Source organism: Phasianus colchicus, chromosome 4, assembly GCF_987193195.1.
Source record: "Phasianus colchicus chromosome 4, bPhaCol1.hap1.1, whole genome shotgun sequence".
NCBI classification, from domain to species: domain Eukaryota; kingdom Metazoa; phylum Chordata; class Aves; order Galliformes; family Phasianidae; genus Phasianus; species Phasianus colchicus.
The window spans coordinates 72,622,784-72,643,079 of NC_143439.1; the positions used below are offsets into that span (position 1 = coordinate 72,622,784).

A 20,296-nucleotide genomic window follows, 5' to 3' on the forward strand; every position below is an offset into this window, starting at 1 on the left:
CTATGTATTCTCTTTGTCTTGCTGTGCCTAACTCTCTTGCTTATTTCATTATTATAACATCTTAATATTATTTGATTATATAAAATTCCTTTATATAATTTTCATTGATTATACACTTGGTAAGCCAGGCAGGCAAGCCGAATATACTAAAACTTACACTATGTCCTTTCTTTGGAATTTCTGTAAATGTTCAAGGGGGAGAACACTGCCCCCCTAGATAAAATAATTCCAGGGCAGATGCCAGGATTTGCGGGATTCCCATATTATGAATTGTCAACTATCATTGAAAAATGGGGTCCTCTACGTGTTGTGGGAAATGTTTCCCCATATCGCCTAGCAGATTACTTTCAGGGACTAGGCAATGATACATTAGTCACAAGAGAAAGACAATTAGCTGCTTCTACAGTGGCATGGCCACTGTTAAATGCTTTAAATAATGCTGAAATAAGGAATAATACTTTAGTGAACAAAAATGAACTTTTAAAAGATCATATTGAAAAGTTAGAACAGGAACTTGGCATATTAACAGGAAAAAACCCAATTCTACATCTTCCAATAGGTCAAGTCTGTAATATTTCCTGAATCAACGGACTGTGTTGATCAGGAAAATAAACAATCTAAATCTGATCTTGAATCTCCAATTTTGACGGATGCACTAGAAGTCCGTCCTGTTATAACTCAAAAAACAAAAAAGGTACTGGACAGATTGGCGGGGGTGCCGCCTGATCAGTGGCCCCCCGTTCAAACCCACTTGTACGTAACAGCCCGACCGTACACAGCAACAGAACTGATGGACTTAGTCCAACGATTCAAGCAGAAAGCTAGAGAAAATGTGCCAGCTTGGACTATGGGATTCTGGGGCAGGAAGTGTTCTGATGAATGGCCCGGAAATAGCCAAATTGGCCACAATGACCGTCCATCCTGCTCTTAGACAGAGATTATATGCAGGTAATCAATACAATGATGAAAACCATTCTATAATAGAATGGTTAATGGCGGCCTGCTGTATGGTATGGCCCAATAAATCTGATATTCCTTTACATACAGGGATGTGGTCCTCCATGGAAAACCTTCAAAATTACATCTGTGAATTAGTTGTAAGGGAAGCGATTTATGAAGATACCTTTGATGGCCCGGATCTGGTCAAATTCTCAGCAGGGATGAGAGACCTAATTTTACAACAAGCCCAGGCATTGGGTATATTCGATCCTACCCTCCCAGCTGAGTTGGATGTCCATGTTACTCAAGATGGCTTTGGTTGGGGCCTGTGGCAACGCCAGAGTTCTGTTCGGACCCCCATTGGTTTTTGGTTTCAGGTCTGGCATGGAGCAAAAGAAAGATATAATATGATTGAAAAACAGTTATTGGCTGCCTATTCAGCATTACAGGCAGTAGAGCCAATAACCCAGACGGCTGAAGTTATAGTGAAGACCACTCTGCAGATTCAGGGGTGGGTGAAAGATCTGACCCACCTTCCTAAGACAGGGGTGGCCCAAGCACAAACAGTGGCATGATGGGTCGCTTACCTCAGCCAAAGGAGCAGCCTGTCTTCATCATCCTTAAAAGAAGAGCTTCAGAAGATCCTAGGCCCAGTGACCTATCATTGTGATGCACCAAAAGAAACACTGGTCGCTCCACCAGAGAAGAGTCCCGTTCAGGAGAGGAAATATCCTATCCCTGAAGATGCCTGGTATACAGATGGGTCCAGCAAGGGCAACCCGAGCAAGTGGAGAGCGATAGCATACCATCCTTCGACTGAGACAATCTGGTTTGATGAGTGTCATGGAATTAACTAGATCAGTTTATGCCCGTGACAGGGGGCAGTAGGCCCCTGCCCTCCCCACCCCCCGCCTGGCCCCACAAAATGGGAAGGAAGGGGGAAAAGGAAAAAAACAGTGGCAACTATCTATGGAGGTAAACTTATTTTACTAACTATGATATCGGAATGCAAAATAATACAATATAATACAATCTACCAGTGGGGAAGGATCTCTCTCTCTTCGGAAGATCCACTCCACTGGTCTTTCCTGAGCGAGCCCACGACACGGGTAAGCATCCTATGTATTCTCTTTGTCTTGCTGTGCCTAACTCTCTTGCTGATTTCATTATTATAACATCTTAATATTATTTGATTATATAAAATTCCTTTATATAATTTTCATTGATTATACAGTAGTCCTATGAATTTGAGGTCTGAATTTAAGCCTGTGGGCATCACCCAGGAGCTGGGGAAGAGTACGAGGCAAGGAAAGTTGGGTAAGAGGATGAGGCTTCGGACCAGGAACCTCTTCCATCGGTATTAACTCTTGCCGTTCTCTTTTTGGATTAGGAATCCATGTGGTTTTTTTAATGAAGAACAGACTCATTGTGCAGCTTGTGAGTGAATTCATTCACGCCTGTTAGCTGGTTTTCTTTGCAACATGAAGCTGCAATTGAAATGGATACTTTGTGATCTGATCCCCTCTGGCATGCTCAGATCAGCCAGGTTGGCAAGGCCTGGCTCTTGGTTGGTGAGTTGTGCCCAAGGTCAGAGAGTTGACTCTTGTGAGGTTTGAGTCATGTCTTCCAGTTGCACGTTGTGTTCTTTCTGTTGTGTTGACCTCTTGAGCTCCAGCCCTAAGTGAGGATGCAAGCGCTACCGCAGAAGGAACGGTTTAGATTGGAAGTGCAATGCAAAGAACTGGAGCCAGCAGGAGCAGGGAAGCGACCATCCTCCTGTGCTCAGCACTGGTGAGTCCTCACCTTGAGTACTTTGTTCAGTTCTGGGTGCCTCACTACAGGAAGGACAGTGAAAGCCTTAAATGTGTCCAGAGAAGAGCAGTGAAGCTGCGGGGCATCTAGAGCACAAGTCTTATGGGGAGCAGCTGAGGGAACTGTGATTATTTAGTCTGGAGAACAGGAGGCGCAGGGAAGACCTCCTCACTCTCTACAACTAGCTGAAGAGAGGTTATGTTGAGGTGGGCGTTGTCCTCCTCTCCTGTGTAAGTGATAATAGGACTGGAGGGAGTGGCCTGAAGTTGCATGAGGGGAGATTGAGGTTGGATGTTAAGAAAACCTTCTCCACAGGAGTGGTCAGACGCTAGAACGGGCTGCCCAGACAGGTGATAGAGTTACCATCCCTGCAGGTGTTCAAGAAACATTAGATGTTGTCGTGAGGGGCGTGGCTTAGTGGGAAATGTTGGTGGAAGGTGGATGGTTGGACCGGATGATCTTGGAGATCTTTTCCAAGCTTGCTAATTCTATGTTTCTATGAAAGACATGTGCTGGTGAGTGCTTTGCTGGGTGAGCATCACCCTGCTGAAGAGCAGGCAACTGTTGTCTTTGCAGGCAGCCACATCCACAGGGATTGGATGGACCTTAACCTTGTCTTTCACATCTTATGGGCAGTAAGTCATGTGGATTTAAAGCAGGATCTTAGAGGCAACCTTGATTTCTTCAGCCACCAGAGCTCTCCACCATGCTTCTCTGTGTGATGTGAGACCATGCAGAAGTCTGGGTAGGTGAAGTCAGTTGCTCTTCCTTTTCCCCCAGGGCTGGAAGTAGCGGGGAAACGGGACTGTGGGACATCCCAGCAGTGGGTTCCTACCTCAGCAGAACCAAATGGCTGTTCTGGTCCACGTGGTCATTTTGAGTGAATCTGACACAAATTAGAGACATGAGGGGCCTGTGAGCAAAAAGCATGCGCCGCATTTTGTGGTGCAAGATGTCCTCTGAGCTGCTGCTAAGAATGCCCAGCATGCTTTCTTTTTGATGGGAAGAGGTTTAGCAAGGATTTTTTAGATGAAAATAGATGAAAATCACATATTTCCTTTTGACTGACCTTTCTTTCATACTGCTTCTTGAAAAGTTACCTTTGGATTCTAAACTAATATTTATTACTGAAGAGAATACATATGCACCCTGCACTTTTATCTGCACAAAGAATCCTCTGAACATCTGTTTACGTGTTTCTTTTTGGCACTGAGATGAAGCTGTGTGGAACATAGGCTTGGATGAATTTTCAATCAGTAGCAGGGACGTGTAATGCTCATCTTAGATGTCGTGCTGACAGAAAGAGCAGAAAGGTACATTTTATGGGGTTGCATGCTGCTTTTTTTTTTTTTTCAGTCATGACCATGGAAGCGTTACCCAGACGAAATGAGCATTTGTCACCTGGACTTTCTACACATGACAGAGGAAGTGGAAGTCAGCAGCTGAAGCGTCTGGGAAGACCCCTGCATGGGAATGGTGAGAGTTACCCTGGCACCGTTCTTTGGAAATCTCAGGGCTCTGTAAGCTCTGAAGCTGTGTCGTAACTCCTCCCGTGGTGCTCTCCCTTTCTTTTGTGTAGGAGAGCTGGAGTTCAACTCCTTCCTGTTTCCTGCCTATGTGCTGCCTGCCTGGTCCATGGCCCAATGGGCTTTTATTGCTCACACCCAGATTGGTACGTGTGGATATAAGCCCTTGTTTACGTTTATCTTTTGCTTGTGGTGACAGCTCATAGCTGAGCTTGTGGTTAACAAGACACACAATAGCTGGAGATACAGTTCTCTGCGTCACTAAAACACGAGCTTTGTGGCAGCCACGAGCCCAAGGAACAGCGAGTTTCTGTGTTTTATTTCTGTGCTTGCTCCCATTGCCCCGCGGCCCTGTTGTGGTTGAAGCCAGTGGGTGGCTCAGCACCACGCAGTCCTTTGCCCACTCCCCTGTTCCCCGTGGGATGGGGGAGAGTGTTGGGTGGAAAAAGAGAAGTAAAACTCATGTTTTTGAGATAAAAGTAGTTCTGAATATATATATGAATGTATTGCAAGTGATGTACAAGCAATGGCTCACCACCCGCCAACCACTGTCCAGTTAGCCGCCAAGCAATAAAAGAGAGTGAGATGTACTCTCATCCCCTTCAAAACTCCTTCCACTTGATGCCGTATAGTATGGAATATCCCTTTGGCCAGTTTACGTTAGCTGTCTTAATTCAGTTCCCTCCCAGCTCCTTGTTGAGAGCTTTGCTGAGAATGGCCTTGGCTCTGTGCAACTTTGCTTGTCAGAAACTATAAAGATCAGGGTGTTATCAGTGTGATTTTTCTCCTAGAACCCAAACATAGCATCATACCAGATACTCTGAAGAAAAATCCCTCCCACCTGAGACTAAGGCAGCCCCCCAGTGTGTGTGCCGTAAGCCAGATAGGGATGCAGGTGTTGCATTTCCCTGGCAGCGTTGGCCAGGGATGCTGGGGAGGTTTTGGTGCCCAGCTTGGACGTCGCAGCACTGCTGTGCCTGTCAAAGCGGCATGCTGCGTGCTCTCCGAGCAACGAAGCAGCGTTTCATCAACAATGTGCCATGCTATTTCCTGGAACCTGGTGCGTTTGTGTCTCTGAGGCTAGGTTTACCCTACGAGCTCTTCTTGCAATAGCTGTTTTGAATTCCATTGCAGGCGTGTGAGCAGAAGTGCTTTTCCCCTTATGTTCTGTCTCACAGTGTTTGCCCATGGTTGGTAGAAGAAGGAGCTGATGGAGTCAGCAGTAGATTCTGTTGGCTTACCCTCTGTGCTTCATCCCTGGAGCTCACTGCTGCACAGAAGAGTACACGCGTGTTTATCCCAGGGCTGCAGTAAACGGGAGCCTGGTTGGCATAGCACTGAGCAGCACCTAATGGGCTCTGCAGAGGATGGCTTTGCAGAAGGAGCAGGAGTGCCTGCGTCCACCTGTATCCTTGGATACGTTCTGGCAGCGATGCACCAGCTGTGGCCACAGTGACTGAATGCAGGGCTTGGCTTGGGGCTGCCGTGTGGCACTTACTGCCCCGCCGTATGCCTGGCAAAGCACAGCCACCCCTCGCCCACGACAAGCGTTTGTCTTAGTGTTGTGTTTCATGCTGTCTCCTGAACCTCAGGCACTGGAGGCAGCTTCCCCACAAGAAGGGGAGAAGAAAATGAGGTCGTCCTGGAAGCGAAAAGGTAAAAATCCACTTGGGAAAGAAATGTATATAGCAGTCTCGTAGCAGTTCTGTGTTTCTCCAGTCTCTTCCTTGATTTCCTTACAGTGAAATAGATCGGTGCTGTAACACACTTTTGAATGAAACAAAGGACTCTAGTGTGGATTTTATGTAGGTCCTGCACTGCAAGGTATGCTGCTGGGAGGAAGCGCCGGGTCCTGCGCTTTGGTCATGATGACCCCGTGCTAGCTTCTCCAGGATTTGGCTGAGGTAGAATTCCAACCACCCTCTGATTCTAGAATGTTGGAGTGTTGGAATCTTCTGGTCTTGTGACGTGGTCTTGCTTCCCCACCTTGTCTGTCATGGTGGAGCAGCCTGGTGGCCCTTAGTGATGTCATAAGCAGCTAGAATGAGGGGAGGAGCAGTGCCTGCTGCGTCCCTTCATTGGAGCGCTTGAGCTCTGACTGAGCAGCTCGCTTGTTGCACTTGTGCATCGACTGAGTACCTTTGTTTTCACACTGTCTTGTGCAGCATCTTGTAGGTAAGCTGAGACAGTGTGAGATAGACGGGTGGACAGTGAGGTGTTGAAAGCTGCTGGCTGGCGGAGCTGGTAGTGTCATGCTGCTTACTCTTGACCATCAGACATAATTTTCACTCAGTAGCTACATTCCAAAGCATAGAGGTGGCATTTGTCTCAGGGCTTTTTCCTTGTCTTCTTTGTTAAATTGTGCAAGCTCACTGATCAGCTCTTTCTCTCTCCTCTCCCCGCCCTCTGCCTTCTCCTTTGATGCAGCTTTTGCTCGCGGAAGAACAGAGCAAAGTGACAAGAAACGGCTGCGGCTTCAAGGAACTTGTTCTGATCTCTTGCCTGGTATGTGCCACACGTTGTCCCCACCATGTGGTTTTGCAGCCTGCGTCACACCGTGTTTAGTAACACAGCCTCATCCAGCCTTGACAGGACACCGGTCACGTGTAGAATTATTCCACTTTCCCTCCAGCTCAGCCCTCAGAAGGATGCTGTCTGTGATGCTGTGACCGGCTAATCTTTAGGAAACCAATCCCTTAGGCAAGGAGTCCTAGTCCCAGTTTGTGCAGGGCTGCACAACATGACCATGAGCATGCGTGCTTCGGCTGTGTGTGCGTACGACAGCTGTGGGGAGCACAGCAGAGATGCAAGCAGAGGAAATCCGTGTGGAAGGCTGTGGCCGGCGCTGGAGGTGAACTGGTGGGAGCCGGGCGCTGGGGAGCAGATCCACCCCCAGCAGTGACTCCTCTCACTGCCCTGCTACTGTGCTGTCGGAGTGCTCTGAGCAAGCGTATCTGCTGCTTTGTGCTGGAGTCCCCATCTGCTAGCAGAGGGATAGCGACTTGGTAAACTGCTGCGCAATAGGCTGTCTCGTTTGAATTGACTGAACAAAGTGGTTGTTTCTAGAACACCTGCCTATGCCAGTGGGTAACTGAGGGTAGTTCTGAAGAAGTCTCTCCATACCGTGGTGTGTGAACAGAGAAAATAGAAGTGTGTTTCTTTTCAGTTCCAGCTTGTCGTGCCTGCTGTGATGGGCATCGCGTGCAGCGAGATCAGCTGTGGGCCTGACCTGGCACAAATGGAGGTAGAGTATGAAGCTCTGACTGGTCTTTGTTCTGCTGACTTGAGCCGGCAGAGTGAGCTGCAGATGAGCTCTCCTGCTTTTCAAGAGAGGGAGAATCCTTCCAGCTCTATCGGTGTCACTGAAAAGCTGCCTGAAAAGCTTCATGTCCTTGCTACGAGCATCTAGATGGCCGTGGACGTTATAGTACCGACAGAATCAGATCGAGCGTTATAAACATGCAGAAGCTTTTTCCCCATCCTGCTTGGATTTTGTCACCCAAAGACCAAGTTCTCATATTCAGTAAGTTAAGGGAAGCAGGCACTTGTAGTGAGCCAAGGATTGGGTCAGTGGACCAGCTCCTGTGTCCAGTCCATGGCTGAGGTCTCCAAGCAATAGGTTACAGGAAGCAAGCAGACTCTTACGCTCCTCTTTGGCAAGACAGTAGTGCAAGCGTGGCAAGTTTATAAAACTCCAGGAGTCCTCTCGGTTGGGGTGTTTGTCCTCTTAGTCTGGGTAGAGAGAGACGCATCTTTACATTGCCTGGCGATACATTGCTGCACACCAGGAAGAGAAACAGCTGTTATTAGACTTGCAGTTTCTTGTTAAGCACTCACGATAAGGATCTTTCTCTGCAGATATGCTCCTTGCTCTGAAATTGTCCTTGTTTGTCCTCAGCTCCTCACCATGGCCGGTGCTCTCTGTTTCAGACTGAGAACAATGGGAAGCCCCTGCTGATCCACGAGGAGTCTCCTGTAAATATTCCAGCTGTTGCTGCTGCCCATGTTCTTAAGAGATACGTTGCCCAGGCACCGGATGAACTCTCCTTTGAGGTAAGCAGTTAAGGGCGTTCCTAGTTGTCATGTACAGGAAAGTATAAGGTGTGAACGCATCAGGAATATTCTCAGATACCTTCAGAATGTTTGGTGAGGTTGCAGTCTTTTGCAGGTGGGAGACATCGTGTGCGTTACTGATATGCCACCAAAGGAGCTGACCCCCTGGTGGAGAGGCAAGCATGGCTTTCAGGTAGGCACAAGCTTCAGACTTGAGAGCGCAACTTTGGTCAGGTCGGGAATCTCGGCTAAGAGCTGTGCTGCCTGCACAGGATGGCTCATGGACGTAAACGGTTTCCCCGTGTCGGTGTCAGAGGTGGTCTTTGTAGGAAACTGTCTCCTCGATTCACTTAGAAGCAAGAGCCTTCACAGTATGCATCAGGTCACGGCCACTGAACCCCACCTTTGGAAATACAGCAGCTAAGACAGTGTTTCAGTGTCTCAGAGTATTTTGCTTGCACCCATGCAGAACGTGAAGTTAGTGTCTTTTAGGAAGTTACTGCCTGTCAGCCAAGGTAGGGTAACAGACCCTCCGCGTGCTTGTTGCTGCTGCTGGCTGCAGAACGCTGGGTAGCTCGGAGCTGGGGATTGCAGCTGCATCTCAGTCAGCAAGAACTTTCTTCTTCTACATCTTCTACAGAAGCAATTATTTGTTTTGTAGGTCTTTTGGCTGCAAATGTTGAATAATTATTACTTTTATGCAGGCCACTTTTTGTTGGATAGTCTTACGGAGCGTCAGGCAAGCACGTTCCGAGGAAAATGTTAGGTGGCTTTTGGTTGAACAGTTCGGGCCTGAGAAATGCTGCCTTCAGTATTGCACCTCTCTTTTTTTTCTTGTTACAGGTTGGATTTTTCCCAAGTGAGTGCGTGGAGCTCATCAATGGAAAAATTCCGGAGTCTCTCCTCAGTTCAGTGCCAAAGCCAGGTACGGATGTTGCATTTGATGGTGCAGGGAAGCAAAATGGCGTTTCTTTTTGGGTGTGTTCTGTGTTTAATACCTCCTTTATCCATCCCGTGTTATAGTCTGTGCTGATGATCCTTCAGGCATATCACGGGGCATATGGCTGGTGTTTTGTAGGCAATGAGAATGAGGGAGGGCAAAGGCAGTTCTTCTGCGAGTCAGTACGAGGTTGAGAACAGCCAGTGTCCCTGGTGGACAGCTAGAGGCCTGGTTGTGTTAGTGATACGCTTGATCAGAACGTGGCTTTTCAAGAGGATCCTTAATCCCCAAGTTGAGCAAGCCAAGCAAGAGGAGTGCATTAAACTCCATCGGAACGCGCAGAGATTTGGCCCGATCCTCCCGTGTTTATGAGTGGACTTGGGGAAATCATAGAATCCTCCTAGTATGGCTTGGGATGGAAGGGAGCTCAAGGATCATCAAGTTCCAACCCCCCTGCCTCAGGCTGGGCTGCCAACCAACCTCCACATCTAATGCGAGACTAGACCCCACTGCCCAGGGCCCCATCCAACCTGGCCTTTGGCTCCTCCTGCAGGGATGGGAGAAAATCCGTTTTTGTATGTACTTGGTAACGTTCTTCCCGTTTTGACGTGCTCTGTAGAATGTGTTATGCTCGGCCTCGTCCAACTGAGCCAAACCTGAAATGAACTGGTTTCTTCCTGTTGTCGTGCAGTGCCAAAGAAACGCGGCAAGCTCGTCACCTTCCTTCGTTCCTTGGTGAAGGCCTGCCCAAAGAAACCGAAAGAGCGGGAGGTGGAGAAGGAAAGGGTGTTTGGCTGTGACCTGGGAGAGCATCTTCTCCACTCTGGTCGCGATGGTAAGGGACAGCCCGTTCCTGAGATCTTCCTCTGTTGGGCATCTAAAGATGAAAGGGAGGTCATATCTAGCAAAGGGGCAGGTTGGTACCGGTGGAGAAACGTGTAATGGAAGTTGATGGCTGAAAGCTAAACTGAGGCTAATGCTCTTAAGAGACAAGCACGTTTGTATTTGCTTAAACCAAAGCCTGTAAGCCAATCCCACGCTAGCCTGAAAAGAAGGGAAGCCTTTTGGCCAAGGAGAGTGTCCTGCATATGTTTCCCTGCTCTCCTGGACATGAGATTTCCCACCTCCTTTCATTCCCATGGGAGCTGTGGTGGGACTTGCAGTGTCTCCGGCTTCCCCAGAATTACTTTCTCCAGGCTGATTCCTAGGTCCTTACACTTCTTGAATGCAAGGAACACATGTCTGTCCAGTTTCCTCATCTTGGACAGCTTTCTTCTGTAAGGAAGAACTAAGCAGTAGCCTGGCTGGGCTTAGTGGATGAGATTTGACAGGAGCACAGCCTGAACCAGGACTTGAATGAGGAGCTCAAGTAACCGCTGGCACGTGTTCTTTAGTCCCCCAGGTCCTCCAGAGCTGCGCCGAGTTCATTGAGCAGCACGGCGTAGTGCAAGGGATATACCGGCTGTCCGGCGTCGCGTCCAACATCCAGAGACTGCGGTAAGAGTGCTGCGACTGACACAGCGGTCAGTAGGGGCGCGTGCCCTGTTGTGGGTGCTCAGAGGCTTGCGCTGTGGGGCAGCTCTGTGCAGGCAGCGTGCGCTCAGCAGTGGTGCGCCAGGCTTGTCACTGTTTGATAGGAACACGGGGCGTTCAGCAGACTTGCTGGAGCAGGAAGTTCTCCTTCTGTCCTTCAGAGCACTGGAAGGCTGTGGGGGACTGCGGTGTCACCGCTGCCAGCTCTCATTCCCGTTTCCTCCTGTTTGCAGAGCCCTTTGGAGCAGCCCACACTCCTCCTTGCTGCTCCGGGCTCCTGGCTTAGGATTGTAGACTAGGCAGCCAGTTGTCAGAGTCACGGGAAATGCCTTAGCAAAACGAAAAGGTCTCCTTTTGGAAACATCTCATCCAGCATGGCTCGTGTGGTGCTGGTGACTGAGTGTTCATTTTCTCCTGTTAATCGGGAAGCCCTTCCAATGCTTGATTATATTTGGTGTGTCTTTTGACTTGTTTTCCTCTTTCTCAACCCCCCCGCCCGTTTTTGTGTCCTTCTCTCCAGCCAAGAATTTGAGTCTGAGCAGATTCCTGAGCTAACTGTCCGTGACACTCACAGCGTGAGCTCCGTCTGCAAAATGTACTTCAGGGAGCTCCCGAACCCTCTGCTGACCGACCAGCTGTATGACAAGTTCTCGGTAAGCACAAGGCAACGTCTTTCCTTTACCTCTTCCCTGGGCCTCTTGGGAGATGGCTGCAGCAGTGCCCCAGCTCTGAGGCCCTTTTTCTGTTAGCCCCGTGGGGTTTACTCGTATGTCTCTGCCACATCATGCATCATATGGATGCCATTTTCGGTGGTCCCAGGAGGCGGTTATTTCCATATTCGCAAAGCTTGCGAGAATTCATGTTTTTTGTTTTTTCTTTTGTTTTGTTTTTCTATTCCCCAAGTATTTATAGAATGGGAGTGGGATTGATAGCAAAGTGCACTTGAAGCTTGAGAAACTGAGCTGCGCAATCAGGCTGTAAACCGGCCCGCTGCTTGGACTCCTTGGCCTTGATGGCACCAGCTGCGTGCCGCTATGTTCCCCAGATGCCTCCTGGAAGGCGTAAAATCTGTCTCAGCGCAGACCAACTGCACGCTGTCCCCATAGTTCCCGATCCTGTGGCAGGTATCTAGCCTGATTTGTGTCTCAATCCCTTTCTGCACTATTCCAGGAGGCTGTTGGTGCCACTACAGATGAGGAGCAGCTGGTCAGAATGCAGGACGTCATCCAGCAGCTGCCCGCTCCTCACTACAGGTCAGTGCTGCCTTCAGTCTATTAAGCTCAGCTGTGCTGCACTTCAGAGGGCAATGGTGTGATTCCAGGCTTGTCTCATGCTGGCAACATGATGCCTGCGTATGTTGAAGCAGTTTAAGGCTACACGGGGTTAATTTATTGGGTCGGTTCCTGGGCACGGGGGCACAGTTGGTGCAGCTGGTGGCTGCAGCTGTGCTGTGCTGGGGCTTGGTGCCACAGTGTGGCACTTAGTCAAGTTGGATCTACTTCATCTTCAGTGACAGTAGCAATAACATGCATTGAGGCTTGCTTTGTGAACTGCAGCACGGCGTGCTCATTGGTGCTGAATATTTGCCTCTCTGATTTTCCAGGACACTGGAATACCTGATAAGACACTTGGCTCGTCTAGCCGGGAACTGTTCCGTGACAAACATGCACGCTAAGAACTTAGCGATTGTGTGGGCTCCAAACCTCTTAAGGTAAACTTCTTTCTCCGTTTCAACACACTGCTTGGATCTGTTCTCCGGAAAAAAATGCAATCTACCTTTTTCTCCATCGAATGTGCTCTTCTCCTGTGCAATGTGCAGTAAGTGGCTGACGGCAGAGCAAGAGCCTGGACTGTTCTCCAACCCCACAGGCACAATTTCTAGATGACAATTTCTGCCCTCTTGTTTAGATGGGACTGGTGTGTCCTTGACCATCCAGGAGAATTTCTTCAGTGGCATCACCGCGGAAGCCTCCGGAGCCCAATTTGACAGCTTTTGGCTGCAACAATCCAGACTTGGGGAAACTTGGATCTTGGATAAATGACTGCTAAAATCTGCCTTTTCTACAGATCACAGCAGAACGAGTCTGCCTGCGCCAGCGGAAGAGCCGCCTGCATGGAACTGCAGACGCAGTCGGCTGTGGTGGAATTCATCATCAACCACGCAGACGTCCTCTTCTGCTCCAAATCCGGATCAGACATGGCAGATGGAGCAGGTGAGTGTCTTCCTCCATGAGCTTTATCTTGATCAGACACCTTGATCAAATCCAGGCCTTCTCCAAGATCTTTGAAATACACTTTTTCTATCGAGGGGACAGCAGACTTCTGGGCTTAGATTAGAATCTGGCATCCTGTTGCTGGATGCTGAGAATGTCCAAGTCCAAACTTTACAATGAGAAAAAAAACCGTCACTGTCATTACGACGTTTTGCATGCAGGTGAAGCTTGATGAAAGTGTGGCAGTGAAGCTTTCTGAGTTCCCTGCCCCCGCTTTCTAGGGTTTTTCTTTGCCCATTTTGATACAGTGAGCTGCTCTTATTAATTATGACTCTGTCCTTTGCCTTAAACATACCTCTGACCACATGCTTATTCTGACCTCCTCTTCTTCTAGTGGCTCAGATAAGCAGGTCTGAGAAAAGTATAGCATCTCCCCCAGAACTGTGATGGCTGTGGTGCTGCTTTGTGATCCTCGCTCTTAACTGTGGCTTTCCCTTACAGGGCACGGTTCTCTCTCAGGGCCCAAGTCTGTGTGGGTGTCTTCTCCTGCCACAAAGCTGCTCACCCTGGAGGAGGCACAGGCTCATAGGCGAGGCCACAGCAGCTCTTCCGTTGCGACACAGGGCAGGGACATAGAAGTGGAAGAAGGCCCCACAGCTGTAGAGGGGAAATTCCACACAGTCATCAACTTTCCATCTGAAAGGTAAAGAGGACTTTGTTTTCCAGCAACCATCATCATTGTTTGGGTGGGTTGTGTTGTTGTTTTTTTTTCCCCCCATTATTTCTTGCGCCAAAACATGTGGAAGCTAAATTAAAGTAACGGTGCCTGAAGTGAATTGTTGCAGTGAATCTCTGCTCCCTTTGGACTCTGAGATTCAACTAACATATTCGGTTTAGCCACACGAGGCTGCCATTCCTTCCTTGCTGGGCACGCAGTCACGAGATGTATAAAGCCATGCTGACGTCTACCCTGGCCTGAGCTGGCTCTACCTTGAAACGTTGGGGTTTTCCAGCTGTCGGGGCCACATGCCTGAAACCAGTTCCGGTTCTCCTCTAAGCAGAGCTGCTGGTCAGACCTGCTGGCACTAGAAACTAAACTTGGCGGTGAGATGGGGCCGACGAGGTGTTGATGTCAGAGTCAGAGGTGCTTTTGAATTTCCTTTATGGCTGCACGGTTCCTCAGAAAGCAGTTAGGCCTGCTGGCTCCAGAAGAGCCATCCCTTAGATGCTGTCCTGTACAGCCGCGGAGCCTTTGCTCACGTGCTCTGCATCTTGCTTGACACAGTTTAGGGGAATTTAGCCAGCAAGACTTCAGGGCTGAGCTATAGGAGTGGAACCGTCCTCAACTGCTTGAAAGAGAGCGAGTTTCTAAGCTGTGCTTCAGCAGAAACCAGGCGGTGCCAGGAACAAGCAACTGTTGGCAAGAGCTCAGTGCAGCTCTTCCCTCACCCCGCACCACGCACGACTCACACCAGTCACTGTTTTCTCTCTCCAGACAACGTCCACCCAGCAAGATGAAGGAATCACCAGCTGGCAGTTGGCATTCCTGCTTCAGCCTGCGGAAACCATCCTCTGTGGCCAAACGCCGACTGCAGCGCAGTCCCAGGGAGCCCTCAGAGACAGAAGTCGTGGTGCTGGCAGGTAAGGGTGCGAATCCAGCTTTCAAAGCCTTGCTTTTCAGCGACATAGAATTCATGCAATACAAGTGGACTTGTATCTCCTTCTAGCGTTCCAACCTATACCTAGCATCTTCAGATCACCCCTGATCAAGAGCCACTTTCATAATTCAGCTTGTGAAAGTTTGACACTAACCCCTGTGTACCCTTCCTAGGTGAATCGAGCCCTTGTCTACCCAGAAGAGCCGGGGCAAGTAGCGATGGTGCGCTGTGTGCTTCCATCGATGGAGGGCTCTTAGGAAGCACGAGTCACTGTGGTTCAGATGACAGCCTTCCACATAACAACAGCGATGGAGAGAAGGAGCTCATCCAAGTTCACGCCCTCATTTCTCCCGGCTGTGCTGAAGATGCTGACCTGAGCCTGCTGGACACCACAGTCACCAGCCTGGACTGTGACCCAGTGCCTTTGCAGTGCAGCCCAGCCCAAGCACAGTCCGAGTGCCCCGACAGCAGCACCTCCACGCAGGAGCAGGTCAGCGTCGCTGAGGAGAAGCCGAGCCTCTTGGAGGGGGACTTAGAATCAGGCCTCCAGCCCCAGGCACCGGGCAGCAGCACTGATGAGAGCTCTGAGCCACTCTCTCCGTGACAAGAGAGGATGAGTCCCATCTTTACCCTGGACCTCTCACGCCCTCCTGTCTTTTACATAATAATAAAAGCACGCTCGTGCTCAATCAACGCCTTGACTGCCTTCCGAGTCTTCATTCACAGAGACTGGGACGAATGCAACGAAGAGCAAGGCACTCCAGCTTGCAACGCGATGGCTGTGGGGTGCGCGCAGCAGAGCTCTGGGTTTGTTCCCGTGCTGTCTGGCTTTGGGACGTCTGCAGCGAGAGCTCAGCTACCATCTGGTATGGTAGCAAATGATGTTTAGCATCCTGGATGCTGCTCGTGATAATCCCGAGCTTCCTGGCTGTGGCTTTGTGATGCTTTTCAGGGCTTTTTGATGCATTTCGAAGCCTCGGCTGCTCCCTAACGCCTCTCTCCTCCTGCCGTGTCCATTCCTGGCTCCCGACCTAGGAGCTGGCCGTGCAGACCTGTCGTCATCACGCTGCGGCAGGAGGAGCTCACCTTGAGCAGCATCTCCCTTGCCCCGCCCCCTGCCTCTGATTGGGCAGCGGCGGCGCCGCCCCGCCCCCGGGGTCTCCTTGGTCCGCGGTAGCTCCGCCGGCTGCCGTTGGCCGAGCCGCCGTGCGCGGGAGCGAGCGTTGGGAGGCGGCTGTCGGAGGCGCGGCTCTCCTCGCAGAGCGCCGCTCCTGCCGCCTGGGCCGCCCCGCAGGACAGCGCGGCGGCAGCCGGAGCTGTCCGGGCAGCACCGAGAGGGAAGCCGCGGCGCGACGGGAGCGAGTGCTGAGGACAGCTGTGCCGGAGGTGTGCGGGAGAACGGTCCCGGGACGGGGAGGGGGGCCGTGCGGGGCTCCAGGAAGCTGCGGGGAGGCGACGGGGGGGATCTAGCGAGATCTGAGGCTGTAGGCGGCTGCGAGGGGGTGTGGGGGTTCTGGGGAGCTGGATGATCGTTGTGGTCCTTTTCAGCCCCCCTGCCGTTCTGTGGTTCTGGTAAATGCTGTGGAAAGTGAAAGTGGTGTTTCTGCATTGGATATTGAAAGGGGCAGTTGATCTAAAGAAGTGAGCTGTAGCACGTCCTTAGAAATAGCTGATGTGCAAAGTAAGAATACCGTATACTGTGGAAAGTGAAAGTGTTGTTTCTGCACTGAACGTTGAAAAAGGGCAATTGATCTAAAGAATGAAGCTGTCACATATCCTTAGAAATAGCTGACGTGGACAGGAAGATTACCATATGCATATAGGTAACATATTTTAGAGACATAGTTACCGAATTACGTGACCAATTCTTTCTCCCAAAGCTGCAACAGACTTTAAATGTTCTAAACAATGTGGGTATAGTATTCTGACCTGGGAAACGTACTGTAAGGTTGTTCATTAGGCCAGCAGAAGTGAAGTCCATTGAACAAACTCTCAAGGAGTCGGGGCCTTTACACAAAGCAGAACTGTCCCACTCTGTGGGAACGTTAGGATGCCGTAGGCAGGCTCCAAGATACTGCCCTCTGTCCTCCTTCCAAGCTTATCTCTAAGCAAGGACAGACGGATGACCTGAACAATGACCCAGGGCAAAGGGCACAAATGCTGGGGGGTAATGGAGCAGTTAAGAGGTTATGTCTATGTTGTAAAGCAGACATCCAAAAGTTACGACCAGATGTTTGTTAAGAAAGCAGTTGTTAGAAGGCAGTCGACCAATTAAGATATTTGTGGTTGGGTGGTAAGGATTTGTGTTTACTTGGTATTGGTACGATTAGTGAAGCGTTGCGAAAGAGTGTGAACCTGCAGTACTCAGCCAGTGAGGAGCCGGGGAGAAAGAGATAAGGGTCGGGCAGTAGGGGATAAAAGATGTAACACTGTTTTCTCTGCGCTCTCCTGCTTGCAGGAGGCCCGCCATTGCAATTGGGAATAAAGATAGATACAAAGATCAGAGAACCGTCCTGGAAAACTATTTGGCTATTTCCAACAACGCTTATAAATATCTTAGATGTGGGAGTCAAAAGGACACGGCTGCAATCTTTTCAGCGATCTGTGGTGACAGAAGAAGGGGAAATGGCCATAAACTGGAGCACAGGAAGTTCTGCACCAAAATGCAAAGGAACTTCTTCACGGCGAGGATGACGGAGCGCTGGAACGGGCTGCCCAGGGAGGCTGTGGATTCTCCTTCTCTGGAGATATTCCAGGCCCTCCTGGGCGCCCTTCCTGTGCTGCCTACTCTAGGGAGCCCGTTTTGCAGGGGGCTTGGGCTCAGTGATCTCTGGAGCTCCCTTGCAACCCCAGTTTTGTGATTCTGTGATTTTATTCATTGCTTCTTGCAGCAATGCAGCGTTTCAGATGAGAGAAAAGCACGGCGGGCGTAAACTGGGTTTCTGTGGTTGGTAAAGCTGTGCTGAGAACTGGGCTGACTACTGCACCTGGAAATGTGTGCAAAGTCTGCAGACACAGAAGAATAACTTTTCCTTGCAGGTTGGGCTTGTCTAAGGTAGGTGATTGCTAGGTGAGCTTGTGCTTTAAAGCATCAAGTTGTATAAATAAGGAAACTTTAAAAGCAAGATTGCCAGTTCTTTTCTACCTAGGTGATTTTTTGCAAGGAGAGATTTGAAATGCTGCTTGCTACTGGAAGATGGAGAGAGGAGAATCAAGTCAAAGGCATGCTGTGCATAGCCACCACGTAGCATCTGTGCCGCTCTCCCCCTGCACAAAGGAGGAGCAGCTCAGCAAGCTTGGCCTGGGCCATGGAAGGGAGCATACAAGCATCTGGACCAACCCCAACGGAGCGGGTTCTGCAGGTTGGTTGTCTTCTGCTGTTTGTCTCCCATCCTGTTGCTCAGGGGTAGATGTGTTCTTGATCAGTGCTAATAGGAAACTTTCATGACATTTTTGTTTCAGCTGTCCCAATGCTTTGATCCCTTGCTGCTGGGATGGGGCGTTTGCAGAATGACAATGTCCAGTCAGATGTTGGGGATGAGTCTACGCACCGGGGTATGTCTGGCAGGACTGAGGCTTGGGGACCAGGCCAGGTCAAATCCAGTGCACTTTGCTCTCATTCTTAGTGCTTGCTTTTGCTCAGGAGGGTGGGTGGTGAGCCTTATGAACCAGTGCCTGCAGATGGGGTTTGTGGAGAAAGAGGTCCTGCAGGCCTTGTGTGACACCCATGGAGCTATAGTGAGGCTGCATCAGTGTAAAACACCAGAAATCCCCAGAGGTGTGAAGGTGAGCTGTGGGCACCAGTAACACAAGAGGGAATGTGCATGCTTGGGTTTGGATGCTTCTGTGTGTTTTAAGTGACTGTGATACCACTGCTCAGTCAGTTTGAGTGTGTGGAACAAGTGTGACATCCTCTTTGACTGAGTCCTGTGAAAGGAGTCTGTATGGGAACTGCTGAGTCACGGCCTGAACCTCTGATTTATCTCCTGAGGCGAGCAATGAGTCAGCCCTGGGAGCACAGGTGAAATTGCCGAGATTGCTTGATTGCCGAGGATCGCCGCTTCGGAGCTGGTCCAGCCAGAAGCGCAGCGACTGATCGCGAGGTACAAGGGGATTTCGGTCGGTTCCCTCACTCAGGGATCCCCGAGAGAGCAGAGTAGCCGAGCAGCTCTCGGCCGGGAAGTTCTTGCGAGAGTGGACGTCGCGGTGGGGGCGTTGCCAGGGCAACGGTTCCGCACCCACCCCTTCTTGCTTTAAAAAGCCTCGGGGAGGGCAGCGACGTGTCGCTGCCCACCAGAGAAGGTGTGTGGGAAACACCTGGGCTTATCTGTCGAGGAGAATCAGTAAGCCACTCCTCCAGGGAACTCCCCAGCCTAGGACGGTTGACATTGCCAGGGTGAGTGATAAGTGCGGGGGCTCCTGTTAACGACCCGGCAACGGTGCGGGGGCAGCGCCAGCACTACCGGCAGCAGGGCGGGCCTGATCAGGCACACCCAGTTAAGGCTATCTAATAGTGTTGGTGTGCCTGCTGGTTAGCAATGCCTGCACCCCGGAGGAAGGCTAATAGCACAAGAATTGTGGAGTCCCAGGTGGTAGTCCCATGCTCCCGCAGAAAAAAGGCTGCGGCCATAAAGAGTGTGGAGACTCAGACTGAGGCCCCAACGCGAGATGCTAGTACACAGGTCGCTGGCTGTTATGAGTGCCAGAGCCTGGCCTTTGCAGTGCTGGGTGATGACAGTGGTAGATGTATAAGATGTGACCAACTGCATGACTTACTCAGCCTTGTGGTTGACCTGAAAGAGGAGGTAGAGAGGCTGAGGACCATAAAAGAGTGTGAGAAGGAGATTGACTGGTGGTGCCAGTCCCTATCGGCCCCGAGATCTGGGCGCATAACTGAGGCATCATGTGGAGCTTGTCACCACCCCCTGCCTCATAAACAGGTGGGAGAGGGGAAGCGGCACATGGGTGCGGGGAGCCGGCGGGCTGACGGTGCTGCAGTGAGCCTCCTGTCCTCTCCTCCTCCTAAGAACAATTCAAGAAAGGGGGATGAGTGGAAACATATACCGGCTCGACAAAGTAGGCGTCCCCCATCCCGACCATCCTCGGCTCCCCAGGTGCCTCTGAGTAATAGGTTTGAGGCCCTGGAACTCGAGGGAGAGGTGAGTGGGGATATAGGGGGAGGTCAACCTGTGAGGTTGCCTCGGGAAAAGCACTTGGCCCCACGCCTCAAGACTGCCTCTGCCCGGAAGGACAGAAGGGTGGTTGTTGTAGGAGACTCCCTGCTGAGAGGAACAGAAGGTCCCATATGTCGGCCTGACCCTACCCGCAGGGAGGTGTGCTGCCTCCCTGGGGCACGGGTCAGAGACATTTCTAGGAGACTTCCTGGTCTGATTCGCCCTTCCGATTATTACCCGTTATTGATAATCCAGGCTGGCAGTGACGAAGTTGCAGAGAGGAGTCTCAGAGCTATCAAGAAAGACTTCAGGGGACTGGGGCGGGTAGTCGAGGGAGCGGGTGTGCAGGTGGTGTTTTCTTCCATACCTTCAGTGGCAGGGCGGGATACCGAGAGATACCAAAAAACACACCTCATAAATAAATGGCTCAAAAGTTGGTGCAAATCCA

General features: G+C 50.5%; 1 protein-coding gene across 1 annotated transcript; it reads left to right on the plus strand.

The window, feature by feature from the left end:
- Positions 1 to 12: 12 nt before the first annotated feature.
- On the plus strand, positions 13 to 19,675 carry LOC149918341 (rho GTPase-activating protein 32-like). The gene is made up of 19 exons (XM_090140119.1): positions 13 to 948; positions 1,048 to 2,730; positions 3,328 to 3,496; positions 4,108 to 4,227; positions 6,705 to 6,782; positions 7,444 to 7,521; positions 8,208 to 8,330; positions 8,446 to 8,523; positions 9,174 to 9,255; positions 9,962 to 10,105; positions 10,665 to 10,767; positions 11,324 to 11,456; positions 11,974 to 12,056; positions 12,407 to 12,514; positions 12,871 to 13,016; positions 13,518 to 13,719; positions 14,512 to 14,657; positions 18,936 to 19,017; positions 19,615 to 19,675. Exons 4-19 carry the CDS (start codon positions 4,219 to 4,221, stop codon positions 19,673 to 19,675), a joined length of 1,656 nt encoding a protein of 551 aa, XP_089996245.1. The 5' UTR covers positions 13 to 948; positions 1,048 to 2,730; positions 3,328 to 3,496; positions 4,108 to 4,218.
- Positions 19,676 to 20,296: the final 621 nt, after the last annotated feature.